Raw genomic sequence first — 20,810 nt, 5'->3', positions numbered from 1 at the left:
ATATACTAGTAACTATGGCCGAACCCCTGGAAACACATAATAAGGTGTACCATCTTTGTTCTAGAGAAGGTACTTCTCAAATATGTACTACCAGATTAATGCACTTTTGTTTTATCGACAAGTATGAATCGATGTTAGCCATACACTCTTAAAATATGAACTTCACCGCATAGCACGGTCCTAGCAACTATCATCTCGAATGATATCGTCGTCTGCCCTGATTTGTTGAAAAAGGGAGGCGTACGCCTTTTTTGTGACAATTATGAACAGCATAAGTGTCACAAAAAAGGCGTGCGCCTCCCATTTTCAACAAATCAGGGCTGATAACGATATCATTCGAGATTATGGTTGGCTAGGAGCGTGCTATGCGGTGAAGTTCATTTCTAAGCGTGTATATATAAGATATTATGATGACGATGATGATAACAGAAAGAAAAAAAAGATAAAGAATACAGATGAGGCCCCACTTAGCGTGAAGAGCCATACGTCAGAAATACGTGACCCTCGAGCAATTTTGTGTCGTTACGAGGAATGACTTTCGACCGAAGCCACCAACTGATGCGTATGTCGTTCTTTCACTTAACCTTCATAGCATATTCGTTCAATGGCCGCTGCTATACGCTCAATGAAAAATGCCGGGAAGGCCCAAGAGGCTCCCGCCGGAACCATCCTTCGCGCCTCATGAAGTCGTTTCCGCGAATAGCGTGTCGTCTCACTAATAGCGCATATAATGTGCTTCTACGAGGCGCGTCATCAAGGCTTCCCATTGAAAACACTGGTGTATAGGAAGCGTAGTTTTCAGTGACGAGCAGTGCTTAAGCGGCCACAGAATAACTGCAGTCGTTTGTGAGGAACCAAAGAGAGACGCCGGATACAGAAGCAGGTGAAGGCTGGAGGAAGCCGTCATGCGACGTGCGGGAATTCTGACAGGAGAACAAGCGCTGAGTTCGACGCATCCGTTGACGTCAGCTCAGGTGCACTGCAGTCGTTTAGCTGCACAGAAGCATGCAAGTGCGTTTTGACGCTATAGCACTGCTCGCCTGTCTCAGCACGGATCATACGGGAACGGGTACTACAAGATTCAGCCATGCATCCAGGTAAGGGGATCTCTCGTATCATCTTAGCCAGGCATGTCATGGTCACGGCAACAACCCCAAAAAAACGGAAAGACGCCTAAACATGGTACATGCGTGGACATTATCGTCTCTCCGGGTGTGCCATGTTTGTCATTTACAGGGGTATTTTGTCAGAGTGTTTTCGTTGCCTGTGTGTGTAGAACTACATGGACTTCAACGGGGAACGCGGGGAAATACCCCATAAACACGGGCCCCTCCTCTTCCGCAACCCAAGCAGCACAGTGTACTGAAAGTTCAAGAGCATAGGGATGTGGACAGGTAGACCAAGGCTGCTTTGGGTAGCTCCGTGAAAGAAAGCACCATACTGGCCTACCAGCCAGCCCCATGCACTCCAACTTTCAGTGCATTGTGCTCCTTTAGACACTGCATAGAAGTGTTATGAGAGTAGCCTGTACGCAACCATGTATGCTCTGTATCCTGTATTTAAATATTGCACCGAATAGTCGTTATGATCACCATTTGCAAGGCATAAATAATACAGGGGCACGTAGCAATACACATTTTGTTTTGTTATATGCTGGAAATCAGTAATACGATGCCAATGGGATGGCGTTTTGATTCGGGTGCGTGATACTTATGGTATGGTATTTCGACGTAGTGCACTGCACGCCACTCAGTGGGCATTGACCAACACTAAGAAACGTAGTCTCTTATACCTCTGTCCACGGGTTAATTTAGTGTCATTTTCGTAAAGTGCACTCTAACCAAGCGAATGTCACTTTCACTACGTGCTTGCTACGCGGCTTAAGTAAGTGCCACTAAGCTATGATGGCAATTACGACAGATATAAGAATAAACGGCGGCAAATTTTTTAGGCGTGCGCCACAATGCCTTCCTGAGAACGTTTTTCTTTGATTTAGAAACATTTCCTGCAAATCTTCTTAAAACATTAAACAAATTGGCCTCAAACATGTGCCACAACAAAAGTGGTCGACGCCGGATCGCCGAGACTGTGAAGTTTTCACAGGCTGTTAACCAGAGTAATGACATGTTTTTTTTTTGGCACAATGTCACACTGTACTAAAATCAAATAAATATTGTGGTTGTCGGGGTCCCTCGCTTTTTCTCAATATTTTTACCTGTACCTCAAAGCCGATGCTACGCACTCGGTCCAGCGAAGAGAAGCGAAAAGAGTTTGGGAAACTCACTAAATCGTTAGTGCACTTTCTGCCGAGTGCCACTGAAACATGTCGTGTGACGGCCCACGAACGACACTAAGTGCAAGTATCACTCGTTGAAAGTGAAAGTGTAAACTAGTCTGTATGACAGGGGTATTACATTGGGGGATTACATTGAGGACAATTTAAAATGTGACATGGCGGTTCGGGTGCCTGGAATATTTATCACGCGTGACAATTCTGCACCCTTCATTAGGTTCACTTTCAATGATAGCTTTGCAAAATATCGTCAATGGGCTGTATAAAAGTTGTGCGCAGGCATGGAAAAATAAAAGGCTGTTTTGCGGCGGTACATAAACGAAAATGGACGGTGGGAACGAACGTGCTCAACACCGAATCTTGTAGCCCAGCGATGTAAAAATAAAACTGGCGCGCTAGAACTTGCAAACGGATAGAGCAGGCTGCTGCATTTGAACTTATCACGAAAAACCTGAAAATGAGAGAACAGGGAAATAACCAATAGGAAACGTTAAACACAGAGTGATAAAAGATGGTTAGGTATATGTACTCTGACAGCGTATTTATCAAACATGCACCGTAGATGTACGGTCACGTAGGAATAACGATGCGCAATGGAATGTTATGAGAGCACAAAAAATGCTCACATCATCTGTCTCCCATGTGTACATTTTTGCGTAATTTTCCTGCGAATGGGAAGAAGTGCACGAGAGCGAAAACATCGCAATATTAAAATTTAGTTGTTATTCTTGTTAGGTTGTAGCCACAGGTACAGAAATTCAGAAGATAAAACATGTCTCTACAGCCTTACAAACAAACCACGCGAAAGGTGTCGCAGCCACCGTTGGATTAGTGCTGTTCGCCGTGTGATATCAATGTTTACAAGATTATCAATGGAATGACTCCAGCTACCTTTATCTAGGACTCAGACAAGACGTTTCACATGTCATTTGGCACACAGCAAGTTCGGCAACAAATATGTGAAAGAACGTGATTCTAGCTTTGGAATAACAGACGACGGAAACGAGTTTTCACGTTTTACGATGACACATGCGTTGTGAATCTTTGAACAGACAAAAAGCACAGCAACTTACTAAGATGATTTCACCGAGGGACCTCGTACAGATTGATAAAGGGCTTTCTGGAATTCAAGGCCGTAGTGAGAACAAAGATCCAATTCTGCTGATGCCCCCAATTTCATGTCTAGTGCGCAGTTTTGAGAGTAGCAGATGTAAGATAATGACTACATTGCTCATGTTCGCAACCCTGTCGAACGTGCCATTCAGTGCGTAAAAGTTTACGTTCTCCTGAACGGAAAAATACCTGTAACTTTAAAGGTACTGTAAAGCAGCACCGATCAAATGTCATTTAGTGTGGCTATTCGATAGTCCAAGCCACCAAGACAAAAACTGCGCAAGTTTCATTCCAATCGACGGTGCAATTAATTAGAAAATTACAATTAAAGATTACGGGCAACACTGTACTAGGTATTCGAAATGAAGCCGTACTCCCGCCACATACGGCGGCAACCATATTGCATGCGTATAACACTGGGCCGACATAACAATCCACCAAAATCCACCATAAAATCCACCCCTGCAATCCACAACGATCCACATCTGAGGATAAACGGATAAGCGAACTGAAATGAAATGCTGAGCCGTTGAAAAAATTGTGTCAGACGTTCAAGAAGCCAGACAGCGTCGTGACTTGTTTGTTCACAGAGGTTCACAGAGAGAGTTTGTTCGTTCGAAAGAGGCCGCGAACAGAAGGAGCGTGCAGGCGCAGCAGAGAAGTAGGGAGAGCCTCCATCGAACAGCGGCCAGCGCTGGGTTACTTCGCAAAAAACACTGTTAACAGGGGCTTCAGAATGCATAGGTAAACAGGGAAAGTAATAATATGGTTACTAAAATAACGAAGTTCCGATGTAATAGTGTGTAATACCAATTTTCAGTGTTGCCCGCTGTACAGGGGGTTGTTTGACATCAGGCGTCGCACCGCTTCACTACGCCGCATATTTCATGGCACATTATAAATATTTATAGCGCGTTGTCGGTCGTATGGTTCCGCATATGGTATTGAGAAGCAACAAAGTCTCTAGTCAGATCACCGGCATATCATGCTTGTCTACTGCTTTACAGTACCTTCTCACGTGTGAATAGGACACATAATTGCTGTCGTGTTCTAGCTAACTTACACTTCACATCATCAAAGAAATGTCTGTTGACTAGTATATGATTTATTTTGTACAGTACTGCACATCAGTAAAAATGGCAGAAAGGTCTTACACGGAGAAATCACATCAGGCCCGGCACGACCGACCGCCGAAGAACTAGGAAGTTATTCGTGTCTGCGCGCCCGTGGCGCATGTGTCGGGAAATCGCGGCGCCGCCTGGTTAGTGCAAGAGGCCTTATAGGCCTGTTGCACTAACCAGGCGGCGCTGCGTTCGGCACATAGAATGCATGCATTTCAAGGTCATGAATGCTAACTAATAACTTGATCCACGTGTCCAATCAAAGAGATACTTCTAGTACGAACTGTAACACTTTAAGATATTATATTTTTATATCTTGGAACCGATGTAGAAATCTGGAGAGAGATAAAAAGAACGAAGACGGACACGTAAGAGAATCCTGAAATAGTCCTCTATGTGGGACTTTCAGTACGTTGTGCTGTTAGGGCCAAATTCTACATCACTTGCAGCACTGGGAAGGAGCTTTACCACTCAGATGCACACGCACGTACGCGAAGAAAAGAGACGATACTTTGTGTCACAAGTCTGGTCTTTGTGTGTTTCATTCTCGCTGCGCAAAATTTATTTTCGTACAAAAGGTACCCATGCATTAGAGTATTAGACTATTTGTGACGTTGGGACCTATTTGATAATTAGCTTTCATTCAGTTTTGCTGAATGAACCACCAATCACATTGCAACGAGCGAGCATTTCTAGCTAGCTGAGGAGAAACCTCTGTTTTCGGTAGTTGAAACTGCGTAGAGGACTGCAACAGGGTGCTGACAGAAATGTTCGCCGCGTCCGGCCATTGTTTTCTTTCACCTTATCAATATAGCTCCAGGCCGCTTATAAAACAGAAAGCGCTTAGTCAGGATGCCTTTGTATAAACAAACCGCTGCTAAAGCGCAAGGTCCTCATGGTACGCATCCAAAATGTCGCACCAATCAGCATTTTATTTTTTTCAGTGGAGATCTGTTACGAAGGCACGTCCGTATAGTGTTGTTGATAACATTTCAGATATGCGGGATAATTCAGACACAGTGCAATGCATACTAACACCGTCCCAAGAAATATTACGTTATAGGCAACTGGAAAAGAAGAGAAAAAGCAGTTTTAAGAAAACTGGACATGGGGCATCGATAATGAGATTATCTGTGATTGTCAGGTAGTACAAACGCTGTGGAACATTTCATTCGGCAAGTTAGGAAAGCATTTGGAATGAAAAGAAAATACAGAGAAACACGAAACAAACATGCACAGGTACATGGAACGAAGATAAGGATAAGGAGATAAACGAAATAAGGGCCGCCAAAACTTTTTCGCAGCACATTCCACAGACACACACCAAATGCCAGGAGATGCTGACTTATCACCCTAATTTCATATTGATCGAAATTTTCAGGAATTTCATGTATTCTTAGTCGGTTTTGCTTTTCTTCTCACAGCAAGAAGAGCAATGGACAGCGAGACGGCATTCGTCATCGCCATTATCGTCGTGTTTATCGTGATCGGAATATTTGTCTTCTTCTACGCATGCTGCGTTACGGAAGAAAAGTTGAAGCTTGCTACGAAAAAGAAAGCCGAGCAGAAAAAGGCCGCCGAGCAAAAGAAAGCCAACGAACAGAAAGCAGCTGCGTCTGCACCGAGTCCAGCTCCCTCAGCACCGGCTCCTGACACCCAAGCAGCACCGAAGACGACAGACGCGAAAGACATCCCAAAGGTGGTAGTAACGGTACCAGGCACTACACCTTCCAGTCAAGAGCCGCTGGTAGCCTCTTCGCTCGCGTCAGCTATCATGTCAGCCCTATCATCAAAATGCCGTTCTGTAGTACATCCAGCGGATGAAAAAGGAAACGTTGTCATAGAAGTCAAACCAGAGAAGAAGCCACCATCACCCAAGCTGTGCGAAAATGGCTATAGTATTCACCTCTAGTAACCTGCCGCATCTTGAGCTCCGGAGCTCGCGCGCTGTGCCATGTCGTTTCATTCCTCACATGACCGTTGGTCCCCGTGCACACCCAGCAAGCTTCATGGATCTATAGGCTACGATGAATTGATGTGTCACGGCCTCATAGAAATGGCATACTGAGTCCTGTATTCGCTTTTCGGACCCTTCCTGCAGTTCATCATGCAGGCTTTCATTGCTCCAGGGGCAGAGCTAACTGTCGCATCTTTGTGGTGATTTCACCTGATTTATGAACTGATATTCCCAAATGCTCAGACGGGTGTACGGTGTGAAACACCGGTGTACACTGAAAGTTTTTATGTCTGTCGATATTATACAAATAAAAGTGATCTAAAAATTTGGGGAAGGTAGGCATTTCCAAACACGAATCTGTGGGCAATCACAATTCAGCAACTTCGGGTCGCATTGGCATCAGCTTTAAATGACAGAAGATAATAAATTGTTTTTGTCTGGGCATAAAAAAGGGCAGGAGGAGTAACGAGAACAAGATCCTTCTGCGTTCTTTTTTCTTTCACAGCTGCAGTGGTGCCGAAAATGTTGCAGGAAAATGATCTGCTCTGAGTCATGATGTTCTAATTTTAGTTGACTATATAGCGGGCACAATGCTCTTGTGGGTTGTCCTGTGTTTCATCATCAGCAGGCTATGTTGCGGTGTTGAAGACAGGTGTCCGATATTCTCACCCTAAAATCTTATAATCTACTGGACAATAATATCCTAAAGTAGCATCTGGAATTACTGCACTTCAGCTCCCCACCATCAATACAGTATTCCATTTGCTGCACGCCAGTCGCATAAATGAATAACTATTCTTTCAGCTTCTTCAGGCCGAAAGAATAGCTTAATAATTAAATAATAGTTTGATGATAATTTTTAATTATTAAACTATTCGTTCGGCTTGTTGGTACATACTGAGAGGAAATCGAGTGCAAAAACATTCACACACACAAAAGAGTGCCTGTCCTTGTCCCCTTCTTCTCTTGTGTCTGTGTGAATGTTCTCGCACTCGATTTTCTCTCAGCTCCATAAAACCTTTTGAACATTGTTGTGTCGATCATCTGCTGAGACGCACGACAGAAATTAAAAATATTGCCCTCCTGTCTTCGCTCTGGGTCAGTGGAGCACAAGCTCAGTTACATCCGCCAAAGTTACATCGCCCATTGCCGGGGCGCTTTCTTTGTGGCAGAATGTTCCGACGTATCATCCGAATCTGGCAACGTGGCAACGTTTGTAAGAACAGTCCAAGTAAAAATGTACTCGTGGGAGAACGAGGCAAGATCTTCAAGTCGTGCTTCTATGGTTCGCATGGTAGGCCTGACACCACCACTGCAGTGGATTGGGTTGAAAGAAAAATAATATGGAAATTGTGGCTCCACAAGTGGAACGGGCTATTCCAGTACATTTGTACCGCTAGAATGCGGTTAATATCACAGACCATGTTTTCCTGCCATTAGCCGATTGTAGCCGCTTCAGGTCCCACGTAGGGGTGCGTTCCATAATCTCCGACTTCCGCCTATTGCAGGGTTCTAATGTAGGTGGTAACTACAGTCTACAACATATCAGGCAATCGCAGGTGACTGTACATCTACAACACACCGTTGCATGCAACGTGCATGACTCCGCGGAGCTCAAATTGTGTTTCTGCTTGGAGAATAAAACGGACTGTTGGGTTCTGAGCTCAGACGAGCAGCAGTCGGGTGGCTATGTGGTACACGAAGGCGCACTGACGTATCTTCGAACGGCGTCCACGAACATCTTTCCCCGTTTCTTCCAAAGTTGAGGCCATTACCAAGTTTCCGCAGCCTCCATCCCGACTCAAACTTCAGCGATTCCTCGGGCTCATCAATTATTAGCGGCGTTTCATTCCGCAGTGCCCCGCCACGCTGTGCCCCCTGGAAGCCGTACTCACCCAGTCAAAGTCAAATTCCAGACACATGCCCTGGATGACGAATCAGCCTGCATCACGAACAAGGCCGATCTTGCAGCTTGGACCTTGCTGCACCACTCGAAGCACGTCGTGCCCCAACAGTTATTATGGGGCAGCTGTCGGCGCTGTCCTGGAAGAGCAGATACTCATACACTGTTAAAACAGAGGGGGGGGGGGGGGGTGATGCCGGAATAGCTTGCCGTTGTTGGCTTACACGAGTGGGCATCGTGACGACTATAGCAAAACAAAAAAACAAAAAAAGGGGGGGGGTGAAGGGTTCAAGGTGAGGTATGGGCAGCATGAATGACACTGATGAGACTGAAGTGCACTGTGGATGAGAGGTGCACTCGAAGGGACTTTGCACAAGGCCCGTTTCCTGGCGAAAACGCACGAGGTTGCGGGTTTTGGTAGTTCGTTCTGCATAAGAACCTTCGGGGAATAGGATGTCCGCCACTATGCCAGACCTAGAGTGTGCAAGGCGGGTTTCCCGGATAGTGTTGTATGCGCGGCATTCTGTCAGGATATGTTCGATGGTTTCCGAATGATGACAGTGAGCGCAGCTGGCATCCTCCCTATGAAGCCAATCTTGAACAGCTGCGAGTTGGTGAACGCAGATCCCGTGCGTAGCCTATGGAGCATTGTCTATAACTCGGGGAAGGCCTTTCATGGGAAGAGGGGGTCGGTGATTTTGCATGATACCAAGATGATGCACTTCAACTAGCTGTTTAACGGCCATGTGCCTGACGGTGTCGGCTGGAATTGGTAAGGAAGGGCTGTAGCTGAGGTGTGCTGAGGATGCTAGCTGGTCCGCTCGTTCGTTGCCTCTGATGCCGACATGAGACGGGATCCACTGAAAAGTAAGATCCCCTCCGATTAGCTTATGCCGGGCGCACGACCTTCTTATGCAGCGGGCTAGGATGCTACCGCACATAGGGTTCATCACGTTACACAGGGCACTTCTTGAGTCCGTAAGTAAAACGGCCTTAACTATTCCTGTCACTTGGACCGCAGCAGCTGCGTGTAGAAGAGCCAGTAGTTCGGCAGTCGTAGAAGCCATCTATGAACACCAGAGTATGCGAGCAGTAGATGTCAGACATCAGGCTTTCTGCCGCCATTCTGGCCACCAGGGGGCTGGACTCACTCTTCTTCCGTAAACCTGGGATGTGAAGCGTTGTAGCGGACACAAACTCACGCCATGACAGCGTAGGTAGACTAGCTGGGAGCAGAGGTAGGGCCCCACTGTTGACCAGAGAGCTGGCGGCGAACATACTAGCCAGGCGCCCTAGGGATGTGTGTGTCCTTTGTTCGAGGTCGGTGAAGAGGGAATGCTTGCTGCTAGATATTGCCGCGTTATCCAAGGACCGGAACCCTTTGAACTCCGAATGGACACTGACGGGCTTTTCCTTAGCTTCCAGGCTGTACATTTAGGTGACGCCAGAAAAGGTAGGTAGAACAAGCACAGTTCTTATGCCGGCGCGATGAAGAAGCTCAAGGGTCTGCATGTTAAAACAGAGGGGGGGGGGGGGGGGGGTCGAAGTAGCTTGCCGTTGTTGGCCGCACTCAAGTGGGCATCGTCAGAACTTCACCAGATAGCACGCTTCTAGCCAACCACCATTCCGAATGACATCATTCTGTGCCCTGATTTGTTCAAAACAGGGGGAGCCGCCTATCTGGGACATGTATAATATGTCCAAGATAGGCGCCTCCTGCCATTTTCAACTAATAGGACACAGAATGATATCATTCGGAATGATGGTTGGCTAGGAGCGTGCCATGTGGTGAAGTTCTGTTTTAACAGTGCATATAACGTAATGCCGACTGAGAAGAAGTGATGAACTTTCGGGCGACGACTGCTATTCGAGTACTATGGCGTGCGACACTTTCGACATTTCCTACCGATCTTTGCCGATCACCGGAAGGCCGATCTTTCACCATTCTAACTGACGATAGGCTGCTGTCACTTGCATTTCATTCTGCCAGCGTTGTTACTCGCTGTCTTTCCTCGCCGAAATGTGTAAGGACATCCAACACGTGAAGGGGAGTCAAAACTAGTACCGCAGAGCGAACAGGTGGAGGTGGACCTCGTACGCGTGCCATTGCCCTCTAAGGTCCACGTAGGGCAAATGAAGTTTCCCGTTACCCCCTACAAGACGAAACCAAACCAATGCCACAGATGTGGCAGTTACGGCTACGTGAGTGCGACATGTTCCCGTACGAAGGCATGTTTGTAATGCACGGGAGACCATGAAACCAAGGCCTGCACGCAACAGACCCTTAACTGTGTCAACTGCGGCGAAGAACACTCAGCTCTCGACAAAACTTGCGCTAGCCGTCAAAGAGAAACAGCGGGGCATCAATACCACCTTGATAAAAAGTTACACATACACAGAGATATTACAGCTGCGGCGTCGGGCACGGGCAACGCAGTTAGGCCAGAAAAGGGGCACGGGCAACGCCGTTAGTTGTCCTACAACTTAGGATGAACCAATGGCTCAACCCAAGCCCACGACCTGCCGACCAAAGCCAGCAGAACCCAAGCCTACGACAATATAGGATGATAGGAGACTCTCCTACGACGATAGGAGAATGCGTGGAATGCAAGCCCACTCATCAGATCGCATGGCAATGCAAGTATAGGCCAGAGAAGCCTCCAACTATAGGGTGCAACACCCCGGCCCCCAAACCTGAACGAAGCTTGCCCGCTGTCACTGCAACTGCGGAAAGTAAAAGCAATATTATGTCTGAGGATAGGCCTTCAGCACAGTCTGTCTCGCCACTACTTCGCTTCATCGTCAGCTTGGTCTTTGCTGCCTTGAACGCGCTCCTCGACTGTTCATGGCTTCCAGATGGCCTCCGTTCCTTTCTGAGATTGCTCCGGCCTCTCCAATATGTCGTGACGAGCTTCCTTGGTGCATAACGGCTCCACTTAACCATTTCATAGAGCGCCTGATTTAGGGCGTCCCCTCAGATCCTCGATTTTCCCATGAACAATTTTTACAGAATTCTGCAGTGGAATTGTACTGGGCTTCGCGCGAGGATCCGCGAACTAGCACAACGACTTCGGAAAACACGATACAGTATCCTAGCCTTTCAAGCAGCTAACCTCCCAGATGGCCACGTGCTTCTGGTTATGTGAAGTACACCTGTCCTTCCACACCTCACTTTGAGCATGGCTCCGTTGTTTTGTTCGTAGAAGAACACTTACCTCAACACCAGCTATCCACATCCCACCTGTACTAAACGGCCGCCATGTTTGCAGTTGTGAAAATGCAACTGCGGGCAAGCACGTTCTCAACATCCTCTGCGCTTGCGTCAGGCCTCACAGATCAGATACGGTTTTGCATCCAAATTTTCTGAAGAAGGCCAAAGAAGCGTTCCCTGACCCCCTTCTCGTCTGCGGTGACGTCAACACCCATCACCACATGTGGGGACCGGGCAGGATCGACCAGCGCGGTCAACTCATTGTCGATTTTTTGGGTGCCATAGATCTTCTCATTGCAAACACGTGAGAACATACACATTACCAGCCGCAACACACTATCGCCATTGACCTCACGCTCACACGCCTGACATCCTTACGCACTGGGCGGTTGGTTTTGACTCCAGGGGAAGCCATCATTCCGCTATCGAAATCACCCAAGCCTGCAAACAAAGTAAGCTGAAACGAAAGTGCGCTGTCACAAACTGGAACCCTTTCCGGTCGCCCCGTGCGGTGCTCCGTGTGTCCCGTGAGGGGTACCGAAGCCAGACCTCAAATACCTTCGTCTATGTGCAGCCAGACAACGTGTCCAGCGGGTCCTCCAAAAACAGTACACCCATGAACGTCTTACCCAAAATCGACGCATATCCGCTGTTGTCCGACGCCCCCCCCCCCCCCCCCCCCCTTGTGAGCAATGGAAATCGTTTTCGGCGTCGCGAAACCATCATTCCCCGGCAAGGAAAGTCTAGCGTGTTGCGAACTCCATGATGGGACTCGGCAACCCACCCAGCCCCTTCCAAGCACTTGCAGTGGCAAAGGATACCACGTTTGACTCATAGCCGAATCCTTTGTTGACATGTTTGGCCTGTCATATGGCCGTATCTCCCTCACCTCATGCATTGTGTTATGACCGTAGGGATATCAGCGTTATCGTCATCGTTGGGCGACCCGATCGCCATGGACATTCTCTCTGGAGAAGAGGACGAAGATGGGACTTAGCCATTCTCCGTGGGAAGAAGAAGAAGCCCTGCGCTTGTTCGGCGAATACTATTCTGCCTTAGCCTTTGATCAGCTCTCTCCTTAAAAGCTTCTTCCCTTGTAGCTTGCCTCTTCCTTCCGCTACTCAGATCGAGGCGCACCGAAAGGATGCTTCACAGACGCTTATGCTGGTTGTTGGAAGAAACGTCTGCCGTGCCACACCCTGACAGGTTTCAGGTGGCATCTAAGTTGTCTTGACACCTTACTAGACTTTTTCCGACGTTGAGGAAGCCTGTAAGAGCAAATGGAAAACAGCAGCTGTCTTCTTTGACATCAAGAGCGCATTCGACAATGCCACGGTGTCATCGGTCATGCATGGTCTTGAAGCGCGCGGCATAACGAACAATGCGGCTACTTTCATATACTTACGCGGTCTCCTATCCAACCCAACCTTCAGAGTGCGCTTCGGTAACGCCCTGAGTTCGCCTAGACGTCAGAGCGTGGGACATACCCAAGGAGCTTACTTAGTCCCCACTTTTTCAATCTAGTCGAGGTAGGTATACCTGGTGCACTCCCGATAGCGTCTTCACGCTGAGGAGTTCGGTGTACGCCGATTACATTTGTATCTGGGCAAACTGGAAGAAGCCCAGCGCGCTCAGAAATGACATCCAGGAGGGTGTCGAAGCTGTTGACAGTTATGTCTGCTAACATGGTCTATCCCTCTCAAAGAAAACAAACCTTCTTGGTCCGGGCGCCTCGTCGCATCTGAAGCCGGTTACACTGCAAGGGACGCTCTTAGGCAAGGTCAGAACACAGAGGTTCCTAGGTCTAGCTATTGACAGTCGGCTGTCTTGACTTCCTATGTGAAGGACGTCGAGATGCAATGTCAGACGTCCCTCAACCTTGTTCGCCGCCTGGGATGCCGAGCCTCCGGCTGCCCAATACGGACCGTTCTTTCAATAAACCAAGCAACAACAGTAGCAAAAATTCTGTACGGACTCGCCCATTGCAAATCCCAGTCCATCTGTCACGGAGACTTTGGAGCAGTTACATCGTCGTGGATTGAGGAGCGCCATCGGGATCATGCCCTCAGCTCGCAACGTCTCCGTCTTTGCTGAAGCTCCCTCTCTTCCACTGCAACTCAGCAACGTCTAAATACTACAAATAGCACGGCTCCATCAAACGGACGGAGGAAAATCACTGCTTCGAAGACTAAGGACCGTACACAGTGTTGCTCTGCAGCCGCGCTGCGAACCGTCGATATCCTGTCAGTCAGACCTCCCCCCCCCCCCCCCACACAGGACGCCTCCATGGAGCATCATGGACATAAATTATCAGGTCGAAGTTCCTGGCATGCCCAAAATGTCCATCGTTCCAGTGCTCCATTTTGCTCCAGTGGCTACCGTCACACAAAGGCGTCCCCCCTGTCCCCCACTCCTTCCTGCTGCCCTCATTACATCGGTCCCCGTCTGTACGCCGCTCATAGCCACTGTTCCTTCGTGGCGCTAACATGGAATTAAAAAACAAAAACAAAGGCGTGCCGAAAAACGAACAAGCTGACCGACTTGCAAAAGAGGTCGCCCGGATCGCGCCGGTCTTCAGGAATCCTCCTAGCCAATACGTCTGCTGACCAACAGTCTTCACCCTAGCAACGCACAGCATGCCTCCCCCAGAGTGCCGCACAGGACACAGTGCGAACTCTCTATACTCCAACAATAACTGTTCTCTTCTGTTCGGACTGTTGTAAACATTGACTGCCTGGACTACTGTCGCTGCCCCAGTGCTTGTGGCCATTTGCCACAGCGCGTGACCAGGACCCGCTTGCCCTCCAAAGACAGATCTCCGAGTGACTGGGCTCGCGTTTTTGCTTGTTTGAGCAACTTGCCGCCGTTTTGGCACGCAGACCGCTCGATGTAAACGTCACCCTGTTGAAAGAACCAGTAAGATTTAAACTGGAAATGTTCCTGGGCAGGCTGGAAATTCCACTGGTCAGACTGGAAATGCTACTGGACAGATTGGAAAAGACTGGAACTCAGACTGGCAATACTGGAAACCAGTTGATACTGGTCACTGGATACACTGGATTTTCACGGGGTACACTGGAAACCAGTCTACACTGGTTACTGGCCGCACTGGAGTTTCACTGGGACAAGTGGAACTGACACTGGAGATATTGTAATCCAGTGTACACTGATTACAGGTCATAGTCCCACTGGACTAGTGTCCTCTAGAGCTCGAGAGACGTGTTAGTTTTACTCATAACCTTCAAAAAGTATTTAGTTAATGAATAGGGCTAGTTCTAGATCAAACAACAGAAAGGTGGACACGGGGACCCCAGAAGTCACATGTATAGTCATAGTAAATCCACTGACTTGCTGTCTGCAAAAAACCTGAACAAAAGCCTGCAGGACTTAGAGATGCTTGATCACAGGCCAGGAACCCAGAACCTTTGTCAGGCTAAAAGGTCTGGCCTAGGCTGCTTGAAGATGCAGTCCATGCTGATGGTCATACTCTCCATGAAGTTTTACATGGAGTATTCCTCTTGTTCTGCTGCCCCCAGTCGTTCGACTTAGCCCTGGCCCCACACGGGCTCTCATGATTGCTTCTCGTCTCTCATGACAAAACTCAAGTGGTGCCTTATACTGCATATAATTCTACATGCCATACATGCAGTCATTCCGTGTTATTGTACCAGATTGCTCCATGCGGTAACGTGTTGATCAAAACTGATGCTTTCGTACAGATGTTTCGTACACTATGTTTGTGAGCCCTGGTATCACTAAGGGCACTATCAACCAAACTCTTTTGGACCAAACTCTTCACTTCGAGAGGTACCCTGTTACTGTCACAGACCTCGAATAAAGGGCAACACCACACACGAGTATATGGCAGTTCTTTTTCCCGCGATCGCTAAAAAAACATGTGTCCGGCACGTCAGCACGGGCAAGAAATTGCGCGAATGGCTTGTACTATGTTTGCCGCCATTTTTACATGCGTTCTTTTTTCCCCTGCTGTGTACGTTCCGAATTTCGGGCCTTCGAGTACCTTGACCCGCAGTCAGACGTAGGAATGTCGCGCACTTGCGAGGGTTCGAGACGGACGACAGATTTATGGAGGGGTGTGTTCTATAGTCCGGAAACGCGACACAACAATGATCTGTAAGCAGATGGTATCAGGCCAGCTTCAGGACAAGTCGTGCATCTCAGTGGCGTTTCCGGGGCCTCGTGACTGCGCATCAGTATCAACTCTCTATCTCAACTACCCCAAGCAGCACAATGTACTGAAAGTCGAGTGCAATAGGGGTGGACGGCATGCGTCTTATCAATGTTCTTTAGTTTCACGAGTCTGTTCAAGGCCTGCCACCTACCCGTCCACCCCTATTGCACTCGACTTCCAGTACATTGTGCTGCTTGGGACGGGATCGCTTCATAATTTGTCTTGTGTGGACAATATCTTGTACTATCATCAGTTCCATCGCTCTCCACCATGACGAGAGACCCCTGCCACCACAACCCCAAGATTCAACTCCCCATTAACCGCATGTTCGATGTTAATTTATCCGTTGCTCTCACCGCCACATATTGCTGTTGTTCGAAATTTAGTATCCGTGTTATCAAGCGTTTTAGCGTCACATAAATTATGTTACCTTTTTTGATTTCGTGTTAGGGCCACGAAGCAACTGTGCCTATGAACGGCGTGCAGATGTGGACAGAGGGAGAGAGGACAGCAGGAAGGAGTTGGGGACAGGGGGGTTAGTATGCGTCCTGGGCCGACTTCAGGGGGAATTGTGCCGACATTCGTCTGGAAAGTCTTCGGGAAACCCAGGGGAAACCTCAGACAGCGCAGCCGGTGGTAGGATTCGAACCCACCACCTCCCAGTCTTCAGCACGACCTTGGCTACCACCAACGAGCGGGACACCTTAACCCGCTCGGCCATGCCGCTGGTTTATAGGTTACCTGAACGAGTGTGTGACTGGCCTATTCACTGATCAGGTGATCAGCCGTTCCACCCTATTGTCGTTCGGGGATCTCACAGCCTCACCGGGGGTCTAAACCTCGCACCTGCGGGTGTGACAGTTACACATTTTTTTCAGGATGACAGTGTCTTGGAGGACTACACCTCATTTAGCACAGTCCCGTCTTCCTTTTCGTAAATGCACGTACTTTCTTGCTGCGACAGCAACAACTACTACCATATGTCCTGTACAAATATAACGAAAAACGTCTGTTTGGGGGAGTCATCCGGTACGTAGCAGACACCAGCTCCCGTGGCATAGTGGTTAGGATGATCGCTTTCCACGCAGAGACTGGGAGGTGACACGAGTTCGAATCCATTACCGGCTATCTACCTGCTGTCTGAGGTTTTCCCTGGGTTTTCCGAAGACTTTACAGACGAATGTCGGCACAATTCCCCCTGAAGTCGGCCCAGGACGCATACTAACCCCCTGCCCCCAACTCCTTCCTGCTGTCCTCTCTCCACCTGTCCACGTCTGGACGCCGCTCATAGCCACAGTTGCATCGCGGCGCTAACACGGAATAAAAAAAACGTAGCAGACGTTCATGTCATTATCGCCCATGACAATGTTATGCGCATATTATAATATGTTGAACAAAATTGCAGCGCGCCTTCAAAACGCCTAGTGTGCTGTTCTTGAATTAAACACAACCATGCAAGAGCCGCACGTGTGCACGCAAAGCCGCGCAAAGTTTGTGTCCCCCTCTCTACGCAACGAGCACAGCTACTCGTTTGAGGTCTCCCATAAAGATGACGCTGGCATCGCGCTCGTGGCCGCGTGAATCTGAAGCACATATGAAGAGTGTTGTAGACGAAACTATGGCGGGCTAATGAAACAGTAACATGACGCACTGTCACATGAGCGACTGAGGTCGCTAACAGCAACAAACGTGCAATCAAAGTGTTTCAAAAGGCCGTCGATACCGTTGGCGTTGCATGTAATTCAAGTAGAGAATTTCAAGAATTTTCCAATGCATATATGTGCATATATCACAGTCCATTGTCCAAACGCCGTCCATGTTAAGATTAACTAGCAAATTCTGCAAATAACTGCGGTACTTTTCCCTAACCACCTCCACATTGTGAGCGTCAGGTAAAGGCCGTGTAAGAAACAACGTTTCCGCTGTTTCTGCAGAAACATTGCACATGTGCAATGTTCCCGTTCTGCACTACGACAAAAGCCCTGGGACGAACTGGACCTGCGGTCCACAACTGCTTCGACGCGCTCCTGTAACGCCGACGAATTGGATAGGAAATAAAAAAAGGAGGAAGTTGACTCACCCGACGAATTTTGCTACTCCGTCCCAATAACGAGTAACCTAAGATGTGACCTTAAATGAGCATGCCTGTAACATTATTTTTTTTTTCCCGCGTGCTATTAACATACTGCCTTCAGGAACTATCACGCAAAACGTTCCCCTTGGGAAAGCCCGCACTTCCTGGGAAAATTAGTTTACAAGAACGCGACTATCTCTCCCAGCTCCTTCTGGCGTGTTGTGACGTCAGATTATCCGAGCTATCTATCATTGGCTGCCGAGAACCGTCTGCTACAACGAGGGAGCTAGGCGCCAGGCGACCGGCCGACCGCTCTGTGTCAGACACGGAACGCTGATGCAACGAGGAGTAATACGATAGAAACTGCTGAACTGCTGAGAAAATGCGGAGATAATTTTAAATTGCGCGGAATGGTTTGCAGATAAGGACCAAATGTAGAAGCAGAACTGCAATGAGTATGAGTTATGATGTAATGCTAGAGAGGATAACGCGCTATGGGGGTTTGGCATGAAGAAATAAGATCCACTGGCTCGAATTAGAGGATAACTTGTTTGTCTCTTTTGTACACTGGTTTAGCATATGCATAGTAACAGTTTATGAGTGCTGAAATACGTATTTCGAAAGCCATTGATTTTAAAGTTCTGAAGCACTCACGGAAACCTGTGGGGATGACGACATGCCTAATTGGATTTACTGCAACGCGTAGACAACGGCCACCAACATGGGAAGTCCGAAAACGACCGTTTGTTCATGTCTGCAGGCCCACGCCACGAGGGAGCAAGACGTCGCTCTCCCGCCTTTGTAGTCTCGCTTGCAAGATATAATATAACGTAGCATTCCAATGCCCGCGGCTGCCTCGTGATAACCTCACCTAGCAACACACGCTCGTTGCTGTGCTTTACTTGGCACTCATCAAGCCTTAAGCGACCCTCTGCACGCGAGCTGTATACGGTAAAAGGGGAGGAGTGACGTTGAATACCCTGCCACAAACTTTTCTGCGCCCAGGGTTCCCGTGGCGCCATCTATCGTCCGAGCTAAGCCCAATAATGCTATCGCATTAAAGGAAAGAAAAAGAAGGCGCGCGTCTCACTATTGGGCGAATGACCAGACGTCGCAGACTGTCACCCGAGGGAAGCTTTTTTGTGACACGCGGGATTTAAAGCTCTCTTGAGCACCAGGACTGCGCGCTGCACTCGTACTTTTTGTGCGAACATGTGTCCCAGGGCTTGTAATCCTCATTTCTACTCCTCCTTACATATGTATATATGTATTTTTTTGAGCCACTCCACGCACCTTTAACGCAACCCATCCCCACTCCGACACAACTACATCTGATCCTGTCAGCGACAATGCAACGCAGCACCTAGCACGCACACGCCTGGTACACTTTCTCAGTAGCACAACTCACAATAAACTTAATTGCTGAGAACGTAGCATCTCTCTTCTTGTGCTCCCAGAAGCTCAGCAGCTTTATGATATCGAAATTCCTGTATGGCACTAACGTATGATCGATTTCCATACCAAACGCGGGATCTCCCCATGCGTATTCTATAGGCACCAGCATTGCTGGACCTCCGACTGATATACAATTTTATTATATAGGGAAACGTTTCAAGGATGTTTCTATCCATGGTTGGAGACTGCGCAGTTAAACTGGAATAAATCGAATTCTTAGGCACGTTATCGGCGCTTCAGTTTAAACATCGGCCGTGCGTTTCACCCTGTATTAAAATAAGGAGTACAAGGTGCCATCGCAAATTTCCGGGACTGCACCGATAGGAAGCTCCTACACGAGTTGTCAGTAGCCGCGGCTTGATAAGTTTGCATGCCAATTAACTTCGATCTGGCAACGCGACATGACCACCTGTTCGTTATGAGTGTGGTGGTGATGTTATGTTTGCTTGCCGAAGTAAGCCTCAAGTTGGCGGGCAATGTCTCTACTTGCACATGACGAGGACGTTGACATTAAATGCTAATGAGCAGGATGAGAAGACTTCCTATGACACCCTGGTTCTAGACTCTTTGAGGTCTTCACCGTCTTGAGTAGCCACCACATAAGTCTGATGTTGGGTCCTGAGACTCAAAGTGAAGCGAACTAGGCTTTTAACTACCCGCCGTACTTCATACCTACCCCTATAGCTTGGAAAAGAATATCGTGTTGTTGTGCGATCCCACGACTGTTGCTAAGTGCGTACAAGGAATACGCACCAACAACAACAACAACAATAAATGAAGAAGTGATGATGACATGGGATGTTTCCCCGTGGTAGCCACAGGACACTACCCCATTTCACAGTGGTTAATATGAGAGGATGAATTATGGTGAGAATGAAGCAACGACAGGTCGGAGTTCTGTTTAGAGCTCTTCAAGGAGTCCAGTGGCCTGCATGAAAACGAAAAGGGAGCGAAGAGCCCGGCACTGATGTTCAGGGGAGCTCCATGGGCCAAGTACTTTGGACAAGCTGAATACGCACCAAACGTTGCGTCTTAAAGCACGATAAGGACACAAAGCCGCAGATGCCACAGTGGAAGCGCTCACAGTTGAAGAAATCACGACAAGTGCAGAACGCGGCAAAAAGAAAAAAAGATTCTAGTGGTTGTGTCAACATCACAGGCACTGTGCCAAGGCATGCAAAGACGCCGTGTGACGTTTCGACACAAGAGACCGAGTCAACCAGAGACAAAGTAGTTGACGGGTAAAACAGCGTAAACGGAGACAAGTTGATGAAGAAGGGACATGGTGAGAAATGCCTGAGCGTGAGTAACAACTGACAAGTGGAATGGACTGCACGAGTACAGCTGATGCTCAGGCTTTTCTCATCATGGTGCTTGATACAGCAAATTACAAGGTGCGTTTGAAGTATCCACAAGCGCTACCCAAGCAGCACAATGTACTGAAAGTCGAGTGCAATAGGGGTGGACGGTATGTGTCCTATCAATGTCCTT

General features: G+C 48.1%; 1 protein-coding gene across 1 annotated transcript; it reads left to right on the top strand.

Moving 5' to 3' along the window:
- The first annotated feature begins 891 nt into the window (after positions 1 to 891).
- On the top strand, positions 892 to 7,218 carry LOC135397459 (uncharacterized). Its single transcript, XM_064629066.1, has 2 exons — positions 892 to 1,097; positions 5,952 to 7,218. Exons 1-2 carry the CDS (start codon positions 1,088 to 1,090, stop codon positions 6,437 to 6,439), a joined length of 498 nt encoding a protein of 165 aa, XP_064485136.1. The 5' UTR covers positions 892 to 1,087; the 3' UTR covers positions 6,440 to 7,218.
- Positions 7,219 to 20,810: the final 13,592 nt, after the last annotated feature.

Source organism: Ornithodoros turicata, chromosome 1 (genome assembly GCF_037126465.1).
Source record: "Ornithodoros turicata isolate Travis chromosome 1, ASM3712646v1, whole genome shotgun sequence".
NCBI lineage: Eukaryota > Metazoa > Arthropoda > Arachnida > Ixodida > Argasidae > Ornithodoros > Ornithodoros turicata.
This window is presented reverse-complemented; position numbering and strand designations above follow the sequence as displayed.